Genomic DNA, 23,658 nt, shown 5'->3' on the forward strand with positions numbered 1-23,658 from the left:
CCTATTTTTATCCATGTGCTTCCTGACATGGTTGTAAGTTTGGCAATGAACAAAGCCCACTTCACCCTATTGAGAGATTTTAACATTCATCTCATAGACACCAAAAGCTGTGCCTCGAAGAACCTCGTCTTTGTAGCCTATACAATAGGTAATGGGACTTACCCATGTGAAAGGGCATACTATCAACCTCTTCTTAAGAGATATCTTACATCTGCAGGTATTACAACCTCTGTCAGTAGCCTGCTATCGCCTGATACCTATCATATTGTCCTCCCCCCTCCCCCTCAATCCTTCCTGCCCAAGCCATGCGGCAGGACAATTGCTGGTCTAAATTAACCCTAGAGGACTAGAAAGCTGTTCTCATCAAGTCTAGAATTTAACTAGGTGACCATATTCCCTCAGCAGCTTTTAGATTTTCTGTTTGGATCAATAATTCTCTAAACCAGGTCATCCCAGAGACATGGAACAAATGCGTCTGACAAGGCAGAAAATCCCTGTGGTTCAATTCCCATTTACTGTCCTTAAAAAAAGAATGTAAAAGACTGGAGAGGAAATCAAGGAAGTATCAACATAAGTTGAGTAGACAAGAGTATCGGAAGGCAACCAGGAACTATCATTCAGAAATTAGACCCCATCAAGCTTCCTATTACACTGCCAAGATTGATAAATCCTCCAACTCACCTAAATAACATTTTCAGATTCTTAAATCTCTTACTGAGCCCAGAGCAGACAGCTCTTTACCAGAACTGACAGTGATATGCAGTAACGATCTGGCCAACGTCTTCCTAAAAACGATCACAGATATCTACTCATCCTTTCCCAATAGGGAAAAGGTTTGAGACCATTCGTTGAGTAGGAAATCCTCGGGAGCCATGTACAAAGCCTGCCTGCCTTCCCCCTCACTCCTTAACTCAGCATGGTTAAGTTGGCCTCACCCTTGGACACAGCCCTTCTCCACAGTTTGGAACAAGGGTCTGAGAACATCTTCCCAGTCATGTAGGACCTACTAAACTTGTCTTTAATCAGTGGGCTGGTTCCCTCTAAATGGAAACATGCAGTAGTTATGCCTCTGCTTAAAAAACCCCGTTTGGATCCATTATGACAGGGAAACTACAGGCCCATCTCCCTGTTGTCGGGAGTGCCTAAACTTTTGAAGAAGCACATAAACCAACATCTTTCTTCTTTTCTGGAATTAAATAAAATTCTCCATCATACCCAAACACGGTACCAAAAAAGCACCTTTCTCTGTGGTGGAGGAACTCAGATGCTTCCTAGACCAAGGAGGCTTCTCAGCAGTTATCTTTTTGCATCTCAGTGCCACATTTGACACGGTAGACCATGCAGTACTCACCCAGAGAATTTCAGACATGGGTATAAAAGATAGTGCACGAAGATAGCTAACATATTTTCTTGTAGGTAGAACTTTCCAAGTGCTATTTAGACATTTCCTCCTCTGAAATGTAGGGTGCTTCAGCGTTCGACCTTGAGGCCTACTCTCTTCAATTTTTATATGCCTCTCCTCGCTAAGATCATACATGCCATTGGGTTGTCAATAGTGTCATATGCAGACAACACCCAAATAGTCATGTCTATCTCTCCAGATCATTGTTCATACTCTCAACAACTTGCATCCTGTTTAAAGGAAGTGGCCAACTGGATAGCGAGTTGTTGCCTCGAACTCAAAAGAGTCAAGACTGAGATCATGCTACTGTGCAATAAAACTGAGAATTAGGCACGGACATCCTGGCTGGACTGTTTAGGAAATTCACCGAGCCCCAAAAGCCCTATAAAGAGCCTGGGCTTCTAGCTAGATGACACCTTCACCATGGAATCCCAAGCAAGCGAGCTGTCAGGGCATACTTAGAATGCTTAGGTTTTGGTAAACTTTCTTCTGGATTATGAGAATTCTCTGTACTTTGGATCCCCTCACTACGTAAGAAAAAGCCTCTAGGTCCTACAAAATGCGGCAGTCCTCCTTCTTTAGAACATCCCCAGGTATCAGTAAAAAAAAGGGGCATTGGTAGAGCTTCACTGGCTCCCAATGGAACAGCCGATGCAGTTCTAAGTCCTTTGTATTGCTCATAGAACCTATTACAAATAAGGCCCCCAGTTATTACAATCTTTGGTTGCACTCTACATCCCTACAAGGGTGCTGAGGCCGGCTAACGCACATATCATGACAGTACTAAAAATCCTTAAGACAAGATGGAGTGGCTGCTCATTTGCGTATCCTGCCCCTAAGTTATGGAACTGCTTGCCGAGCAAACTGAGCCAAATGAATCTAGGATCTACTTTTAGAAAGCCTTAGAAACCTGGCTGTTTGTGAACTAGCTGCTCTATTGATCTGAACACAGAAATGGTGCAGGTTTTTCTAAGCATTGTGTAGCCTTTTGGTAGCCAACGACTCTGCAAATCCTTCTCGATAGAATACCAAATGTCTATAAAGTACCAAAGAACACCATTTACACAATGAAAACACAGCATACCTTGGATACCAACATAAGCTGCAATTTCTCCTCACACTCTTAATCTCCAAGCTCTGCTATGCCAACAGCCTATACCTCAATGTCCCCAGTTTTATCATGCACTAAATACAACTAATCCAAAACACTATGGCAAGATTCCTTCGGTGCTTCCACCTCAGAGAACACATGGCACCAGTTTTGCAAGCAATCCTCTGGCAGCAATGTTCATGGCACTTTGCATCGTCCACAGAGAATTCTAAGGAAAAAGACCACTATACTTAGAAATTAAATTCAAGCAATAAAAACAAATAGAACACTGTGGTCCAGGCTTGCACTACAGGTTGTTATATCGCCTTCCAATAGGAAATCCATGGGAGTACCACTTTCTCAGTTCAAGCCGCCAAATTCTGAACTCGCCACTAGGCAAGATTCTAAGCATCCAGGAGCATTTAGCGCTCATAGAGAGGTGAAAACACACTGTTTCCTAGATAATTAAACTAACCCGTAAACTTGAGATAGAACTCCTAAAAATAATCACTTCAAGTACAATCTACGCTACATAGATATGTAACATCTTGAACAGCACCCTCACTGCATGCTGTCAAACACACTAGGATAGGATAATATTTATAAAGCACACTTATACCCACAAACAACTTTCAATTTCCAGGTAAGTTTTAAAGGGGTACCTTGTGTCTATCTCAGGGCGTTTTGGATGATATTCTCAGTCAGTTAGTGTTGCTACACTAACGGACTGAGAATACCTGCAGCGGCATTACGCCAGATATATAGAGAAGTTTAAAGAACCCACTTGACCACGACGACTTAATTTTGAACCAATATTCTCTAAAATGCCCTGAGGAAGCCCCAGGCCAGATAGCCGTGTAAGGGGTGAAACACGTGTTGGCTGTTTGTTTGTTTCTTTCACTCACTCTCACGGATAGAGTGACAACACCATTATAAACACCCTACAAAATGAACCATTGCCTGATTGGAATTTTTTCCTAAGGAATATAAGGAACGTATCTTGCCCTGACAACCCTGTTGAACCTTGTTTGCATTAGGGGTATCCCTCTGTCAAAGGCAAGTATCATAACGAGAATTCCTACTCAATATACCTTCAGTAAGGGATCGGGACCTTTTCACCCCTTACCTCACAAAACTGTACCTTGTGTCTATGTTGTGTACCACATAGTAATGTAAACTGTTACATCACCCTCCTTGGCCCTCACTAATATTAAAACTATAGCATTCAGTGTTCAGTAGTTCAAAGAGGCTGCATAAAAGTCTCATAAGCAGCTTGGCCCTCTAGCACTCAGACAAGACATATACGTTACTAGTCACAACCCTTCTCCCTGCATCACACAATATTTATAACGTATTTGCATCTCATTTACATGGCTATAACCAGTGCGCTAAAAGTTTGCCATGTTGCTCAAATCGTAGTCTATTTCTTAGGACAGCTTTTACTTTTGTAGATTTGTTTTTCAGCTAACTTGCACCAGGCCAAAACTTCCTTCCAGGTCTCAAGACCTGGATAGCCCCCGTTCCCCATTGTCTGGCTATGTTACATTTTGCAACAGCCTAACCGAGTCTCACTCGGCTTGGAGAGCTTGGGAAGACAATCATCCACCCAAATGTTCTGTATACATATTTTAGCAGAGAGCTCTACACGATTCCCGGCACCAAATCCTTCCATTCATGTATTCCCTCTCAGCATTGTTGTATCTCTATGATGCATTGCTGTATCTTTGGGCATAACCATACAGCATGGAAGAATGTACCAGACTGTAGAGAGCCCCTAAGACAGTTGTCAGAGTCCACCCTTCCCATTCGTTTCTGAATCATCCTGGAATAGTATGACCTGTGCAAATTACGCAGCTTGATAAGTCGTAAACCTGTCCGGCTTCCAACTTCCCTTGGGGTTTTCAATTCCTCTTCCCACTCCTCATACTCCAGATCTCCTACATCTTCGTTCCACCTTGCTCTTAATGCCTGCACAATATCTGGAGAGTTGTTCATTACTTTTTTGTATGTAACTGATATTGATTTCTTTAGTGGGGGCTCTTTTAAGATCCTATCTTCTAACAGGGATGATCTGGCAAGTGAGGTATCCCTTTTGATGTGGGACGCAAGTGCATGCCTAATCTGCACATACCTATAGTGTACAGTCTCTGGCATCTAGTACTTCTGATGGAGAGCACTGAAGGAAATAATTTAACAATGCCTATTACCCCCTCACCTGTTCCTGGAATCTCTCAAGACCTCCCAGATCTGATAGAATATCTCCAACCGACAAGGGACTGTCTTCTGTAAGGGTCCCCTCCCAGCCAAGAAACCCTGTGGTTTCCCACCATATTGTCACCACTGTTTGTCTATGTTAGGCAAAGCCTTAAGGATCTTCTGCCTGCATAGAGCTAATAGGTAGCCCCGTGTCCTACGGCATGTCTATCAATTCTGCCCGCAGGCTCGTCTTGGGGTGCAAACACCCAGTCGTTGAGGACTGTCAACTGCGTGACTGAGTAGTACTTTCTTTTATATCACGAAGAGCTATGCCTCTGTCGGAAACTCAATTTGTAAGTTTATTGAAAATTATGCAAGTGGCACTACTGTACCATAGCAATAGTCAGATAACTGCTTCTAATTATGTGAAAAAGTCAGTAGGGATTCAAATGGTATATTCTAAAGGGTCTAAAGAAACCTAGGCAGGGATATCATTTTGAACATATCAGCCCTGCCCAATAGTGAAAGTGTCAGGGAACGCCAGTGCTAAACATCTCCCCTATACCGCTCCTGCAAGGTGTACAAGTTTTTGTTGAGAAAGATCTCTTTGTCTACAGTTACGAAAATGACCAGATATAGGTAGTACACTTTCCCCAATTCATTTTGTACCACCAAGTACTTCCCAAAGATCTCAAACACTTGTAACTTGATAATTTGCTCCGGTTCGAACACATATAGTGATACATTGTCCACATACAGTGAAATCCTTTTCTCCTATGTATCATCCCAGCGCAGCCTCCTGAAGGGGGGCGTCCTCTCTGACCTGCTCGACCAGTGGTTCCAATGCCAATGGTGACATCATAGCTTCCTAGAACGAAGGGGTCCAACGTGGCCCCATATACTTGCACGTTAGCCATTAGTTGCTTAGCTCAATCCATTTTCTATATTTGGTCCCAAATCGCATTTTGCCTAGCACTGCAAACATGTATGCCCACTCTAAGGTGTCAATGGTCATTGTGGCATCTAATGACATCACCAGTACTGCTTCACAGACTCTCCTCATAAATCTGAAGCACCTATACAAGTCTCTGAAGATGTTGGTTCGTCACCCTTTCATGATTGTATCTCCTTAATGGCTGTAGTTATCTCCTCGGCCTCTAAGTCGGCTTTCAGGCTAAGGCAGTCCTCATGCCTAAATCAAAGGAGCTGAATGTCTTTGAGAAAATCCTCTATGTGCTCTTGTGCTATTTGGTCAGTAATGTATAGATCTGATAATAATAGTTAGCCATAAAATACAGTATAATTCAATACTTGTACATGGAAGTCTGCTCCGCCATTTTTCTTATGTTTTGTGTCCCTCTATAGAGAAGCTATCAGTGGCGCAGTGTGTAAGCAGAAAACCTGAGAACAAATTCTGCATCCGGCTTGACCAAAGTGTGTGGTGTAAGGCAAACATTTTGTTTCACCAAGCCTCCTTTTTCTTCATTATCACATATTAGAGCAACTTGAAATACAGAAGTTCAGGATGTGCGCTTACAAAAACTTCTTGAGATTGATTTATTAGAATCTACTGTTGCTTCATGTATAATATAAACCTGGGCCACATCTACGGTGGATACGGCAACTGACGTGCCTCTCCACTAATGGCATTGCCGCTAGGTCGTGGACAGGAGTTTCTAAGTTCATTAATTCTTCCGCAAGTCAAAACAAAAAAATTCTGAATATTGAAGAGCCTTTAACATATTTTAACATTGACTTTGCAGCATGTTTTACATTCAAAACATTTTCATTCAAATGATCATGCAGGGGTGCTTAGAGCCTAAGCAGGCCATTGGCTCAGGTCTCCCTTTTAACTTGTTGTCTTGCTTGCTATTACTAGGGCTGCTTCTCTAGAGTTCTTCTCTACACGTCAAACACAACTACTTGCTTGCACACATGCTCAAACACAGTCATGCACTTCAGCGCCATACAACAATCGCAAGGTCAGGGGTGACACTGCTCTGTTAACCACTTCAAGTCACAGAGCAGGGTTTCTGGTATTGCACTCCCTCCACAGCCCTGCCAAGTGCCACGCATCTCGTGTTAGGGTAACATATTTTCAGTAATGTCCTGCATCACCGCAATGGCTAATATTGTCACAAAAATTAAGGGCTAAAATAGCAGACTAGATTAAGACAAACCTTGAACTGTGTCCTAGAGAGCTTTGCTGAGGCTAACACCTGTCCGTTCTCTTTGTTTGTTGCTGTCAGAGGCACGGGCGGTCTTTAGGTTAAAGCTTCAGGCACCCCTTTTCAATGGTTGTCATGCCGCTGCCTGGCCCCTCACCCTCCCGTAGTATTATAATTATTGATTTCAATACGGATGGGCGGTCACGCACATCCCAGGTCACAGCACAGGGGCGAGAGAGTGGTTCTTGCCCTCACCTTCCTCCACTACAGACGACCTGCCAGTGGCCACCAGACTGCAAAAGAGCTCCATGCCACCTCAGTGCCTCTGGAGCCTTCTCTCTCCTGCAGTTGAATCCTCTCAGCTGAGAGCAGCCGAGCCAGGCCTTCCCTGTAGCCTGCCTGGACTGCCAAGAGGCCATACTGAGCGCGTCACTGCTCTCCGTCCCAAAGTAAACTGTCTAACGAAGAAATATACTTGGTATTACTATAAGCTGTACATCTTAAAAAGCGAAGTGCAGCTTTTTAGCATCCTCAAAGATTTTATAATTAACTGCTGAGGACATGGTGTAACCTCCAGAGCTGCCGACTTTGGAGATGGGGAACCAGGTTGAAGTCTGGGCGCGGGCTCTGGGCAAATCACCTCATCTATCAGTGCTCAACAGAAAGTGCGATGTGTCCTTGTGTAATGTAATTGGTGCTCATGTAAACCACTCCAGTACCTTCAGGGCGAGTTTGCGACATATACAACTACAAAAAAAAACAACTCTGAAGCTTACAGCACTGCAAGAGGCGGTCACAGCGACATATTTTCACCTCGTGCTCGCATCTGTATACAATCAGCTGGTGCTGATGAGAAAACATGATCTACACATGAGTAACCAAGCTGGGGTCACTTTAAACTTATATGGTATCCAGTAACCCTGGAAGCAAAGCCATCCACCCACTCGGCTTAGTTCCCTCTCCACGCCTTGGATGGCTGCAGTGAGCTCAGGTTTCCATTGGCTAAGACAGCACTCTGCAGTGTAATGATTTTTAGGTCTCGCCTGACCCAGCGCATGCGCTGGTCTGGCGAGACTTATTGAGAGGGCTCTAAAAAGTGCTACCAGGCCAGCCTAGAGCTACAGTGCATGTGCGCGGTCGCGCGCACCGCGCTTTACCGCGATTACTTTCACTTTCGCGGCCGCTTTGATGTTTGATTGCAATCGCGATCGCTTTCGCGGCCGCTTGGCATAGCCAATAGGTCTCGCTTTTGGGACCTTATAAGTATTTAGTTATGCAACTGTTGCATGGATAAACACTTATAAGGTCCCAAAGGCGAGACCTATTGGCTATGCCAATGCTTGTTACCTCTGCTCTCCCCTCTCAGGATCTGGTCCTTCCCTTGTGTTTGACAGCAGTGCTTAGAAGCAGGTACTGCAGGCCATATATAGTATCCATGAGGGAGGGTAGAGAGCAGATGAAGAGGGCGGGGAGAATGCAAAGAAAGAGATAGAAGAATACAAAGGATGGGGAGAGATAAGAAGAGGGAGGCTAAAGAAACAGATAACAAGGGTACAAAGGACTAAGGGGCACATGCATCAGGCAAAATACCAGTCGCAAACGTGCCGATTGTCAGAATCGGCCCGTTTGCGACCAGTAAAATGTTATTTGCGATGCATCAAGCCCAAAGCCATTCGCAAAAGAGGTAATCGCAATTTTTGCGATTACCTATTTTGCAAATGCAGTTAGGGTATCACAAACTGTGTTTCCCTAATTGCGATGCATTATGCAATCGCAAATTGCGTTTTTGCATTTTGGAATCGCAAATTACCATCAACTTCAAGTTGATGATAATTTGCAATTCCTTAGAAAAATGCATAAAATTGCATTTTTCTAAGTGCCATGTGGTGCACACACATGCCCTTAGGGCATGTGTGTGTTTCACATGTGGACACATGCATGCTTTTGGGAGTGCATCAGGGTGCCCTTTAGGCCCCCTAGCACCCTTGAAATTGCATTCTCAGTTTGCGAGTAGCTATTTGGAACTCGCAAATTGCGAATGCTGTCCTATTCATTCCTATGGGCCACTAGGCCCATAACAATGAATGGGAAGGTATTCCTTAATTGTGAATCACAATTTGCGATTCACAATTAAAGAATGTGTAGGAATCGCTAATATTTTAGTGAAAGCCTACATGCATAGGCAAATGCGATTTCTTAATAGCGATTCCTTAATGATCGCTATTAAGGAATCGCAATTGCTTAGCTTGATGCATGTGCTCCTAAATTTATTATCTTACAGCTCTAACCCTTTAGGTAGGACTTGCAGACTGTGTGCTATGAGGGAAGGCAGGTGGAGCTAAAGAGAGGATGGAAAGGGCGACAGATAGATAAGTAGGGAAGAAGACTGTAAAGAGGGTGATAGGGAGGGAGAGCTGCAAAGATGGCGAGAGAGACAGAGGGAGGAAAAGATGACAGGGATAATAAGAGGGAGGATGCAACAAGAGACAATAAATTCTGGAGACTGGTAGAGTTTTGATATGAACTACCAGCTTGAACTGGACTACGACTGACAACTGCTGCTCCACCCTAGTGGTGGGGGGGGGGGGGGTATGGGTAGTGTGGACAGCACCACTCACAGTGTGTCTGCTGCTGATTTACATCGATTTCTTACCATCAGCAATTTTTATTAATTAATTTATTTGCAGTACCACGTGTTTAGAGTGGAACACTTCTGTGTTTTGCACTTGCACTTCCCAGCATTCTTTTTTACCTTATTGCATTAGCAACTGATTATACCTGAGATTGAATGACGGTATGATCTCCTATTTGCACTTGCTATGCCATAAAATTAGCTTTTTAGGCTAGTGTGAGGTCATGAATGATCAGATAAATGAGATCATCTTCTGGGCAGCTGCAGTACCTGCCTGCGACCTGTTACTGAGGGCAGAAGTCATGCAGTCTGTCTCCAGTTAGTGCCCTTTCTTCCATTTCTGTTGCTTTGCAGCAGTTTTAAGATCTTCTTAGAGTTTCTCATTGCTCAAATGGGTGTATTTTCATATATTTATATGTTTCCCTTATCTTCATTGCTTGATTTTGCTCGTGAGAAAGGGTCACTCATAGTCGTTGAAATGCCACTCATAATTACTCTGAAATTATGAAAATGTCACACATAGCAATCTGAGACCTCGGCAGCTATGCATCCAGCTGTCAATTAGAGAGAAGCGGGCCTATCATACAATAGAGTAATTGAGGACCTACTGGCTAAATACCATACAGCCAGTCTAAACATGGGCCAGCCACCTTGTTAAAAGTGCTCCGTGAACCCCACACCAAGGTTTGAAAAAAACAGAGCGAACACATCGTAAGACACAAAACACTAGCAGTGCACAAGCGTATGCCAGTCAAAGGATTAATTTATACCGCTACACATGCACCGCAGTAATCAGGGCCAGACTGGCCGTAGTGGGCACCGGGCGATTTCCCGGTTGGCCGGAATGGTGGGGACTGTTTTTTAAGTGGCGGCGCCGGTTTTGTTTATGTGGGCCAGTTTTGCAGCAGAGCTGCAATATCGGTTCCCTGTAACAAAACCGGCAGCAGGGCTAAAGCGAAAGCAGTGCCCCCAGGCCTGTCCGGCTGAATTGCCAGGGCTGGTTTGTATTCTTGTGTTCCCAGTCCGGCCCTGGCAGCAATTCCAGAACTGCAAAGCGGCAGTGAATCCTCCACAACCCCTCGCAGATTCAACCAGTCAAATACATAATGATGGGAAGCTGCACAAGTGCTTCCCCCGCCTACCTTGTCGCTGCTGGTCTGCCCTACCCCCAGTTCACTATACCCTGACGTGCTCTGCGTGAATACACCTCAAGGTCCGCAGGAGCCAGCACCCAATAGCACAAAACATAAATAACACTGAAAAACAGACCACACCCTCCATCTGACATTATTGCCCTGGGTTGTGTATCAAGGGCGACGGGACAATTCACCTGTGCATGCGCAGTTACACCAGCACCAAGAGAACAGTCTGGAGCCTATATATGGAGTATACAGCTTTTTTTCTGAGCAGCTTGTGTGTTCCTAACTCTCTTCCTCCCCTTTCCTCCTTCTACAGACTGAGCTGCTGCCTGCAGCAACCAGAGTTCTAACTCACATCACTGGAAGCATTTAGAACAGAGCTTAAGAGGAAGACCTCACCTCCAAAATGTTCCAAAGCTAAAATAATAAAGCGCCTCCAAAAAGATGCAGAACCTTTGTTTGCGCTACTTTGTGTCACTCAATTTCTTAAAAGGCCATGTACGGTTGTGTGCTCTCTGGCTGGGACTTGTCCTAACATTTCCGGATTGGACTCTTCTTTTTGCAGTGTTGGGCTGATTAAATATGGTTGGTCCACCCTTATTGTGGCAAAAGCAAGTTAAAACCAAGCTCTGAGAAAAGCAATATAATAAATATTTTTTATACAGCCAAACGTTGAGTATGAAGACTTGTTCTATGCATAGTTGTGGAGAGGAAGAGTGGCTGTCGCCGTGGGTTGTTGATCTAGTGCTATGTGGTGATAGTAATGTACGGTTCATTGGAAGAGTAGTGTTAGGGGCTCCGGTATTGTGGTGAAGGTTGATAAGCTGGGGATGGTATCTGGTAGTGCAGTGTTATGGGGTTAGTGTTGGAACGGTTTGAGGATGATAGTGCATTGGTCTATTGTTGTAGTGCAGTGGTAAAGATAATGCAATTCAGAGTTGATGGTTTGTTATTTTTGGTTGGCAGTTGAGGGGCGATATAGGGCTATGTACCTGTATACGTATTATTGGGAGGCTGTTGGGAAGGAGCAGTGTTTTGGTGTATTAGCGCACTGCACTGCTTGTAGGTGATAATGAAGTTCTGGGGCTGGTATTATAGTGCTGAAGGAGGGTGGTAGTGGGGTGGTGCTGGGCTTAGTGTAGCTCCTGATAGTGCTGTTGTGGGTTGATGTATGCAATATTGCAGGCTGTATTGCAGTGCTAGTATCAAGGTGCTGGTTTTGTACTACAAGGTTACAGTATGAAGTTGATAGAACTATTATGGGAAGTTGTAGTTGTAGTTGATAGTATTATACAATGGTGCTGAGGGTTGTAGTGCTAAACAGTGCTAAGCAGTGAGTGATAGTGCTGTGCTGGATGATAGCAGTGTTATAGAGGAGCTGGGGGTGTGGTTATGAATGTGATGGTACATTTTTGGGATAGCTGTGCACTGTTAAATGATCATAAAATTCTGACTTGTGGCAGTATAGTAGAGGTGGGTAGTGTGTGTTGGTGGGAGTGAGTAATGTGATGACTTGGGGTGTAATGTAATTGGAGAGTTGGTAGAAGGTGGTAGAGACAAAAGATTCTAATGGAAAAGATAAAATGGAAAACAAGAAAAAATAGGTGGGTGTTCCAAGCTACTAGCGATATTTGGGGAGAGGAATGTGCTGTTGAAGATAGTTTAAAACAAATAATATCTGTTACTGTCTATTAGTGATGTTCTTACACAGTAAAAAATAATACGCCAAAATGCAGTCCACCAATGACAAGACTAAGTAGCATAGGCCTTCTAAAGCTACTGTAGATCCATAAGTGGCAAGAGCGAATTGAACCTCTCTTAAACTAGACCTAATGATGACATAGTGCTCAGAGGACAAGAGAAGGGGTAGATAAGAACTTTTTACTTAATCACTTCAGCACAGCCTTTCGATATTTACTCTAATGCCCCTTTAAGTCGCAAACAGCTCATTACTGAATAGGAACACCATCAACATTTTCTTTGAAGAGTTTTATATAGCGCTGGCTAGACCCGGAGGTATCATAGCGCTTATCAGTGCTTTCATCACCCCCTTTCTAGTAAACGCTGTCACCACTTACCTCAGGTCTTCTCCCATCAGCTGTTGTGTTAAAACTTGTACAGCCCGCGTGGCAAGGTGAGATGTATTCTGTGCCATCTGCACCGCATACAGGGTGAAAGACCGACACTGGACATGTGCAATCCCTTCTGCACTGTTGACCTATTCCAGAGCTTTGAACATTACAACCAAAATGACAAAAGAAAACAAATTATGAAAAACAAACCATGACAATGCATCTGGCAGTTTCTTTATTGGCCTTTCTCCCCATCAAAGTATGTGTCAGTCCTCATAGCACAAAAGGTTTAGTAATCATGTTTAGAACTGCATGCACTAACTTCTCCACATCTGAAAGGACCACTAGGCAATTTTGGATTTAGAAGAAATTATTAGTCAAAGTACAATATTCACATCTTGGAGACAATGGTCACACCTGAATCCTAGATCTTGAGTTGGCAGAGCAAATTGCAAGACTGGACCAGGTCATGAGAAGCCTTGAGAATGTACCACTAACAATGGCTGTGTGTGAATTGTGTTTTTGCAATACAGTCATAGGATCACAGCAGATTAGTGGAATGTTTTTACGATATAAGACCATATGTCTGTTTTATCCTGTTCCGATATTTTCATACTTAGACACTTATGAGGTTAGATTTCTGGTTCCAACAATACGTGTGCGGTTTCTATACCTAATCTCAAGACATGTGGTGCTAGCACTATGCCTGAAAACATCCAGGCCCCAGCTCATGATGTCAGAGGATTGTGTATGTTCTACATGCTAAGACAGTGAAATTTTCAGGGACTGGTCCAGAGAGACCTAAGATATCTTTCGCAGTCAAGTGGGCAAATCTGCAGCTTATGTGTGTGGGCCTGAAAATTGTCTTGAGAACAAGATATCTGAGTCTCAGTTATATGGGGTGTTTTAGAGGAGGGTAATAATGGGATAGCCCCTGAAAATTGGCAAGTGTTCCAATTGTCTTTGTGGGTTTACGCCTCATTTAAAGGCGGAAGAACAAACCTGTTTCTGACAGCAAAGCATCAGTTCTGCTATCAAAAACGTCTTTCAATGAGCCAGCTGCTGCAGTAATGCTCTCTACATGGGTTTCGTATGGCTCACTACATTTAAGGCATGGCTTCTGATGCTGTATTTTCTTTCCAGTACTGTCATACATAGGTTTGTGGTCCAAAACTAGAAAAACATACAATATTCTCAACTTGCTAAAAGAAAACCCGCAGTGCATCCACGGAAACAAGACCTGCTTTACAATCTTATCTTTGGAAAACAAAATCTAAACACTCTGGCATGTCACCATGGCACAGTAGGTTGGCTGGCATGGTGCAATTTTCCTGGAATAGATCCCGGCATATTGGCGGGAGCACTTTTGCCGAAAAAGCCAACCACAGTAGTGGCAAACTGTAGATTTGGTGGAAAGAGTGCACCTGGTACAGCAGAGGTGGTGCCTAGACATCTCATTGGTTGAGCAGTACACCTGCCAAACCCCAAATAACCCCGATTATCTCCCTCTACCGTCTGATGTTTCCTGAGTATATCTGAAAAGATAAACCCACTCTTAGTCTTTGTGCTTATTGATGGAGTCCCTCTATCCTCACTCTCTACCTTGACAAGATTTCCGGTTTAAACCTTGAGATATCTTTCAGGATCCCCAAACATCTCCTTACCTGGTCACTCCTGCCACAGGCTGTGTTGGACATCCCATGAAGAAAAGGGGTAGGCAGCAGAGGACAGAGACCAGGAGCACGGACAGAGCAAAGCGTGGGGTGGCACGAAGCGAGAAGCAGTAGCGCTTCATAACAATGCCTCCCAGAAGCATGCCCAAGGCAGCTGCCGGCAAATTTACTGCTCCTGATAGGGGAGAAAGGAAAGAAAGAATATTAAAAACATAAAGGAGAGTTCGAAAAATACAATAGCATTCTTTCCACACGTTTATTAGTTTAGCTGGAGTGCCTTCTATACTAAGCGGGACCGAGGGGCAAGCCAAAATGCTGTGTTGCAGAAGCCACATAGCAGGCATGCTAGTCTACCAACTAAATCTTTGCTTCATTTTACCTTCTTGGATCTTCCAAGGGTGGTTAATCCCAGGCTTTGTTGTTCATGCTCCAAGGAAGGCTAAAGGAAGCATTTTGTGAGGCTGGCTAATCTATAGGGAAATCTGGAGATTCCCAAGAATCATGTGCAACAAAAAAAATGTAGAGCTAGTAAAAAGTCAGCTACACATCTGGCCAAAGTAAACATTTATTCAATAATGAGTTTACACATAATATTCAGGAGATTGGAGCGAGTTCAGTATCTGGAGCACACATAGGTGTGGATAGATCTGCGTGTTCTTCTTTCATTTACCACTGACCTGATGAATGGGATACATCAGTAAATATATTGGTGAGTGTGTGACTACATGAATGTGGACATGAGGAGTGAGTAATGTATGGAATTGCTTGATAACTAAATGCATCTGCTTAGGAGTCAGTGGGCCGTGGGCATGTGTGCAACGGCGAGACACAGCTTTGAGGAGCCTATCACTCTTCTCTGTTCTCCACACGTTAGATATGTTGTTCAATAACGACCATGCTTTCAGATTGAGTTCCTTGGTAGGAAACAAGAAAGCCAGGGTTCCTGGTTTTTCACAGACGCATCACTGGGTAGGTTTAAACACCTCCTGTGCAGTCGCAGATGTGCCCGGGATATTTTCAGATAGTGTCTTGACTGGGTATTTAGTGGAGAACATTAACAATATATTTTCAGCTTTGTCCTCGTATGTTCTCTTTAAATTCCCTAGGTATTTTTGTGGTGTGTCTGGCTGTTCCCAGTAGTTCTTTAAATATATTCTTAGCTGAATCTTTAAGCATTCTAAGATGGGGCAATGACTGTTGTCAGCTGATTTACTGGATAAAGTCATCAGCGACTTACTCTTGGAGTATTCCTGTTTAATGTAAGAGAGGCAGTTTAACAGGTCTGAACATTACGCATATGCCCCTGGTTGCAGTTAATCCGAGTTTGTTACGCAGGTGCCTTTTACTGCCTTTTCTGTTTTCACCAGCAGATCCAGAGTTTTACCTACAAGCCCATGGTGCCGCTGGTACGTCACTTTTTTTGACCCTGCGTGACTTTTCACGGCCTTGTAAATATGGCCCTTTTCATGCATTACTCTGCGTGAAAGGGGCGTTCCATGGGTGTTGCTGTTGGTGTTCCCACACAACATCCATGGAACTTGACACATTCCCAGATTTACAACATTTTGTAAAACTGTGAATGTGTCGGAATCCTATACCTCCCCTTGGGAGGCGTAGGAATGGTGCAATGAGGAGAAATACTTTTGGGGCATATTTACAAGCCCCTATCACCACGGGAACTTCACTTTTTCCGATGTTTCTGTGGCAATAGGGTCTTCGCCTTATTCACAAGGCAGTGTTAAGCCACTTAACGTGGCTTAGCGACCTTGTGAATAAGGCTCCCTTTCAAGCTACACTTAGCATGAAAGGGGTGGGCAATGGGTGTTGCGGTAGGCGTTTTGCCGCAACACCCATTGATTTTGACGCTGCCCCATATTTACAAGGGTGGCGTAAATATGGGGCAGTGCCAAAATTAAGACCGGGGAAAACCTGGTCTTAACATGGCGAAACGAGGAGAAATGCTTTACTTCTCCTCATTTTTGCTGTTTCTATGTGCGCTACATTGTGTAGCACACAAAGAACCAGCAAAACGCCATTGATTGTTTATGTGCAGGAAGGTGTCCCCTCCTGCATATAAACAATCATTAAAAAAAATGATGAGTTGCAACTTCTGTGTGTGCTCCATTCTGCAGCACACATAGAAGTTCCAAAACGCCATTACTGATTGTTTATGTGCAGGAAGGGACACCTTCCTGCACATAAACAATCTTCCTCTGCAACGCAGGCACCCTTGCACACTGGTGCAAGAATGCCTGCGATGGCGCTAGGCAGCCACACTTAGCACCAGAGGTAAGGGAAAGCAGTGTTGCACCGTATTCTTGTGAACATGGCGCATCCCTGCATTTGAAAACTGACGGAGGGCAGCGTTAGCCTTCTTGGCGTAACGCCGCACTCTGACAGTTTCCTAGTAAATATGCCCCTTTTATTTCTCCTCATTTTTTCCTCTTTATATGTGTGCTGCATTCTGCAGCACGCATAGAAAGAGGAAAAAGCCATTCATTATTGTTTTTGTTTAGGATGGTTTCCCTTCCTGCACAAAAACAATCATCCCCGCAGCGCAGGCACCCTTGCAAAATGACGCAAGGGTGCGTACACTACACTGGCGCATGGCATCCAATTGTGTGCCAGGGAAGGGGAAACCACAGGGATGCGTTGTATTGTTAATACGACGCATCACTGTGGTTTGAAAATGATGCAGCACAGTGAAGCTAAATGGCTCGCAGCACCGCACTGTATCATTTTCTTGTAGATGAGCCCCCCGGTTTTTAAATCGTTTGCTTATAATGGCAAATACTCATTTAAATTCAATCGGATTTTATTATCTGAGATTCATACAACTTCTGTCAATTACAAGTGATGAGATTCTTTTTATTTAGCTAAGAAATTGGTTTCTCGACACGTGTTCCATTGCATTTTACAAGATACTTCAGTAATTTGTTTGGCCAACTTCTGTTTCACACTTGGCGAATAGTGACAAGGTCTTTTTAAGGCTTTTTTAATGCTTTTCTGTGAACATTTGAAAATGTCCATATATTCAGGAAATCTTGTCAGGCTCTATTTTGTCATGCATAAGTGGTGCTGATCCGGTCTATCTGGTTTGTTTTTGCAGTCTGTTTTCTGAGCAGTGGGGTGAACGTTGTGTCAGTAACGTCAGCCCACTGGCAATTCTCTACTGATTTCCTTCCTGTAGTGATCAGGTCAGGGTACTCTTTGCCTAGTATTAGCTGTTTTTGTAGTCTCTGATATCTGGCTTCCAGGATATTCGTTCGGCTGCCCAACATTGCAAGAGCCCTTGCAATAATGGTCAGTGTTTCTCAAATTATTCCGAAATTATTTATCCTTTAGCAATCCAAAGCACACAAATGGCCTGATTCACAAAGATTTTGCTGGGACTTATTCTTGCATTATTACTGGCCTATTCCAGAATTCCAAAAGCAAGTCACACCACGCACTGCAAAAGCTTTGTGAGTCAAGCCCAATGTGTTACCCGCCCTTTGGAGTGGCCACCTCACTCTGGTGTTACATACACTGGCCCTCATTTCTAATATTTAGGCGTTGGGCAGTGTCACAAGTCTTCCTGCTGCAAAAGAAAAGGGCAGGAAAGTGCCATCTCTATGAGATATGGTGCATTCCTGCCCTCTTTCACAGCGCTGGCACACTAATGGCTGCCATGGGCCAACGCAGGCATCCTTGCACCATGGTGCAACGGTGTCTGTGTTTAAATCAGGTTATTTTGTGAGGGAAAAGACACCTCCCTTCACCAAAACAACCCTTACAGCACTCCTGGGGAAGCGTAGGCTTTTGATACATTTTCAGGATTACACATGTTGTAAATTTGGGAATGTGTCAAATGCAATGGGTATTACGCGGCATGCCTCCCAATCATAGTGTCAGGCAACTCAGCGACTTGCGCTGAATCGCCTCACACCATATCTACGAGGCCATGAAAAGTCACTCAGGGTGGCTTTACGTAGCCTCCTAAATATGGGTAAACCCAGTGCGCCGCCGCAAGGTCAAGAAAAGTGATGTTCCGACAGTATACACAGGGCTTGTAAATAAGCCCCTGTGTTTCCAGCCCTGGACATTTCAAGTGCAAATAATTGCTAATAGGTATTAGTAGTGTATTAGTCTGATTAGGTTCCTGAGCACAAACTAAAACTACAATGATCAGGATTTCTTGAGGTATCACACAAAAGGCCTAGAATCACTGTTGGTAATGACTTTACCCTTCCTACCTGCAACAAAGGACAGTCTATTTGTCTATAGTTGGGTTGGAGAAAGTTCTGTAAGTCATCCTACATCGTTCTGCTTCTAGAGTCATGCTATAGAGTCATGCTATAAAGCTCTAGAAATCTACATGAAGAAGATCACAAAAGTCAGGACTATTTGCCGACTATCAAACGGTGCTTCATAATTTGTTGTGACAAGGTAACACGGTGTGTCACATCAATTTTTTAATGGAAAATAGCCACACTCGATGATATCATGCAGTCAACTTTCTTTTGTTTAAAGAGTGTAGTGAAACAAATATGCATGAGACTGCCTTTACCTGTCCAACAAGACTTAAAATATGTTTTGCTCGTTTCACGCAGAGCATCGTATGAGACAATTAATAAATAGCCATGCTGACAACGTGGTCAATTATAAAACAATTAAGATAGTTGACACAATCACCAGTTTTTTGTGGCTTGGCTTAAGAACATTTGTAAAGGAGGGAAATTAGAGTATTAGTATGCATTAAGCAATGTTTTGGATGAAAATTTAGTCCGATTTAGGGAAACTTTGACAGCTATTTATCGAGGAATGAGTATGCGTAGTGGGTGAGAAGCATGAAATAAACTGGACTTCACCACTCATGCATGGTATTCATGGGATTTGTGTGACTCTAGCTATGAATTCTGATGACATTTGTAATTTCTTTTTGGAATTCAATAAAAAAACAAAAGTGTAACGGTTTTGTATGATATTGATGATTGCTATTTGGAATCCAATAAAAAATAAAAATAGAAACAAGTTTAGTGATCGGTCAAGTTGCACGAGACGTGTGGAGCACAGACTCTGCTTAAGGATCTGATCTTCTACACATCAAAGTAGCCTCGCTGAGGTGAGCCCACCTCAATCAGCTCTGCAATGCATCCCATGTGTACATTTTCACTTGAGTTCAACCTGAACGACTAACCAGACCTGCAGCTTTATCTAAATATATACGAAGCATACCCCCTATCATATGGTTGACAGAGGCAGATCTGCACCTCATTCACCAATCATTTGGTTTCCTGTAAGTTGCAAGGTGTTTAGCGAGAATGCTGCAGTTCAGGGGAGGGGTGTAGTGCAGCAGCCAGAGTGGCTGACTCTGGAGCACGGGGCTCACGGTTCGATCCCCGGCGTCAGCTCAGCTCAGCAGCATGTGACTCTGGGCAATAATAACAATGCTGCAGTTCAGGGGAGGGGTGTGGTGCAGCAGCCAAAGTGGCTGACTCTGGAGCACGGGGCTCACGGTTCGATCCCCGGCGTCAGCTCAGCTCAGCAGCATGTGACTCTGGGCAATAATACCAATGCTGCAGTGCAGGGGAGGGGTGTAGTGCAGCAGCCAGAGTGGCTGACTCTGGAGCACGGGGCTCACGGTTCGATCCCCGGCGTCAGCTCAGCTCAGCAGCATGTGACTCTGGGCAATAATAACAATGCTGCAGTTCAGGGGAGGGGTGTGGTGCAGCAGCCAGAGTGGCTGACTCTGGAGCACGGGGCTCACGGTTCGATCCCCGGCGTCAGCTCAGCTCAGCAGCATGTGACTCTGGGCAATAATAACAATGCTGCAGTTCAGGGGAGGGGTGTGGTGCAGCAGCCAGAGTGGCTGACTCTGAAGCACGGGGCTCATGGTTCGATCCCCGGCGTCAGCTCAGCTCAGCAGCATGTGACTCTGGGCAATAATAACAATGCTGCAGTTCAGGGGAGGGGTGTGGTGCAGCAGCCAGAGTGGCTGACTCTGGAGCACGGGGCTCACGGTTCGATCCCCGGCGTCAGCTCAGCTCAGCAGCATGTGACTCTGGGCAATAATAACAATGCTGCAGTTCAGGGGAGGGGTGTAGTGCAGCAGCCAGAGTGGCTGACTCTGAAGCACGGGGCTCACGGTTCGATCCCCGGCGTCAGCTCAGCTCAGCAGCATGTGACTCTGGGCAATAATACCAATGCTGCAGTGCAGGGGAGGGGTGTAGTGCAGCAGCCAGAGTGGCTGACTCTGGAGCACGGGGCTCACGGTTCGATCCCCGGCGTCAGCTCAGCTCAGCAGCATGTGACTCTGGGCAATAATAACAATGCTGCAGTTCAGGGGAGGGGTGTGGTGCAGCAGCCAGAGTGGCTGACTCTGGAGCACGGGGCTCACGGTTCGATCCCCGGCGTCAGCTCAGCAGCATGTGACTCTGGGCAATAATAACAATGCTGCAGTGCAGGGGAGGGGTGTAGTGCAGCAGCCAGAGTGGCTGACTCTGGAGCACGGGGCTCACGGTTCGATCCCCGGCGTCAGCTCAGCTCAGCAGCATGTGCCTCTGGGCAATAATAACAATGCTGCAGTTCAGGGGAGGGGTGTGGTGCAGCAGCCAGAGTGGCTGACTCTGGAGCACGGGGCTCACGGTTCGATCCCCGGCGTCAGCTCAGCTCAGCAGCATGTGACTCTGGGCAATAATAACAATGCTGCAGTTCAGGGGAGGGGTGTGGTGCAGCAGCCAGAGTGGCTGACTCTGGAGCACGGGGCTCACGGTTCGATCCCCGGCGTCAGCTCAGCTCAGCAGCATGTGACTCTGGGCAATAATAACAATGCTGCAGTTCAGGGGAGGGGTGTGGTGCAGCAGCCAGAGTGGCTGACTCTGGAGCACGGGGCTCACGGTTCGATCCCCGGCGTCAGCTCAGCTCAGCAGCATGTGACTCTGGGCAATAATAACAATGCTGCAGTTCAGGGGAGGGGTGTGGTGCAGCAGCCAGAGTGGCTGACTCTGGAGCACGGGGCTCACGGTTCGATCCCCGGCGTCAGCTCAGCTCAGCAGCATGTGACTCTGGGCAATAATAACAATGCTGCAGTTCAGGGGAGGGGTGTGATGCAGCAGCCAGAGTGGCTGACTCTGGAGCACGGGGCTCACGGTTCGATCCCCGGCGTCAGCTCAGCTCAGCAGCATGTGACTCTGGGCAATAATAACAATGCTGCAGTTCAGGGGAGGGGTGTGGTGCAGCAGCCAGAGTGGCTGACTCTGGAGCACGGGGCTCACGGTTCGATCCCCGGCGTCAGCTCAGCTCAGCAGCATGTGACTCTGGGCAATAATACCAATGCTGCAGTGCAGGGGAGGGGTGTAGTGCAGCAGCCAGAGTGGCTAACTCTGGAGCACGGGGCTCACGGTTCGATCCCCGGCGTCAGCTCAGCAGCATGTGACTCTGGGCAATAATAACAATGCTGCAGTTCAGGGGAGGGGTGTGGTGCAGCAGCCAGAGTGGCTGACTCTGGAGCACGGGGCTCACGGTTTGATCCCCGGCGTCAGCTCAGCTCAGCAGCATGTGACTCTGGGCAATAATACCAATGCTGCAGTTCAGGGGAGGGGTGTGGTGCAGCAGCCAGAGTGGCTGACTCTGAAGCACGGGGCTCATGGTTCGATCCCCGGCGTCAGCTCAGCTCAGCAGCATGTGACTCTGGGCAATAATACCAATGCTGCAGTGCAGGGGAGGGGTGTAGTGCAGCAGCCAGAGTGGCTGACTCTGGAGCACGGGGCTCACGGTTCGATCCCCGGCGTCAGCTCAGCTCAGCAGCATGTGACTCTGGGCAATAATAACAATGCTGCAGTTCAGGGGAGGGGTGTAGTGCAGCAGCCAGAGTGGCTGACTCTGAAGCACGGGGCTCACGGTTCGATCCCCGGCGTCAGCTCAGCTCAGCAGCATGTGACTCTGGGCAATAATAACAATGCTGCAGTGCAGGGGAGGGGTGTGGTGCAGCAGCCAGAGTGGCTGACTCTGGAGCACGGGGCTCACGGTTCGATCCCCGGCGTCAGCTCAGCTCAGCAGCATGTGACTCTGGGCAATAATAACAATGCTGCAGTTCAGGGGAGGGGTGTGGTGCAGCAGCCAAAGTGGCTGACTCTGGAGCACGGGGCTCACGGTTCGATCCCCGGCGTCAGCTCAGCTCAGCAGCATGTGACTCTGGGCAATAATACCAATGCTGCAGTGCAGGGGAGGGGTGTAGTGCAGCAGCCAGAGTGGCTGACTCTGGAGCACGGGGCTCACGGTTCGATCCCCGGCGTCAGCTCAGCTCAGCAGCATGTGACTCTGGGCAATAATAACAATGCTGCAGTTCAGGGGAGGGGTGTGGTGCAGCAGCCAGAGTGGCTGACTCTGGAGCACGGGGCTCACGGTTCGATCCCCGGCGTCAGCTCAGCTCAGCAGCATGTGACTCTGGGCAATAATAACAATGCTGCAGTTCAGGGGAGGGGTGTGGTGCAGCAGCCAGAGTGGCTGACTCTGGAGCACGGGGCTCACGGTTCGATCCCCGGCATCAGCTCAGCTCAGAAGCATGTGACTCTGGGCAATAATAACAATGCTGCAGTTCAGGGGAGGGGTGTGGTGCAGCAGCCAGAGTGGCTGACTCTGGAGCACGGGGCTCACGGTTCGATCCCCGGCGTCAGCTCAGCTCAGCAGCATGTGACTCTGGGCAATAATGACGGCCTCCCCAGCGCCTGGATACCCCTAGGGTGACATGTTTGCACTTTACCAATGTGGAATTATTATCTACCATGTGAATTTAAATCACTTGCTGCATAATGTTTTATTTGCAGATTGAAACAAAACAGCTTCTTGCTCAAAGAGTTCAAACGTTATTTAATACACTTCATATATGGGGTGTGCTGGAGCAGAGTTTTCTAATGAAAATGTATTGAGATTTAAACTCCAGTTTATGTTATTTGTCATGATTAAAATTACTAATTTATAATCATTAATTATTAACATTATTAGAAATCTTGACTAATCAACATTGCTAATGAGAGAAAATTACACGTGGGAATGCATATATGTTGCTTTATTAATATGTGACTTAAATTGGTGAGCAAATTAATTAAATAAGTGTCGCAAAAGTGCTATTTTGTTATTTGTTTAAGCGCAAACGTTTTTTAAATAACGTGTGCTAATGCTTCTTTGTGTTGCAGACGGCTAGGTAATTACATACACATAAGGGTATTAGTGGGGATTAACACTGTATAATCATTATGATGTGGTAATGTTGTTTTGTGTTTCTTTTAATTAAGATGGTCCGTTT

The 23,658-nt window shown here is 45.7% G+C and overlaps 1 protein-coding gene across 2 annotated transcripts in view; it reads right to left on the reverse strand.

Moving 5' to 3' along the window:
- The window catches only part of SLCO2A1 (solute carrier organic anion transporter family member 2A1), a 530,482-nt gene that overhangs the window by 99,778 nt on the left and 407,046 nt on the right, over positions 1–23,658 (reverse strand). For both annotated transcript variants that reach the window (XM_085634233.1, XM_085634232.1), the window contains exons 9-10: positions 14,364–14,547; positions 12,706–12,856 (exon numbers count right to left, since the gene is read on the reverse strand). In XM_085634233.1, the coding sequence (XP_085490359.1) occupies positions 12,706–12,856; positions 14,364–14,547 (335 nt within the window). The remainder of the gene's footprint in view (positions 1–12,705; positions 12,857–14,363; positions 14,548–23,658) is intronic.

This window comes from Triturus cristatus, chromosome 11 (genome assembly GCF_964204655.1).
Source record: "Triturus cristatus chromosome 11, aTriCri1.1, whole genome shotgun sequence".
Taxonomy (NCBI): Eukaryota; Metazoa; Chordata; class Amphibia; order Caudata; family Salamandridae; genus Triturus; species Triturus cristatus.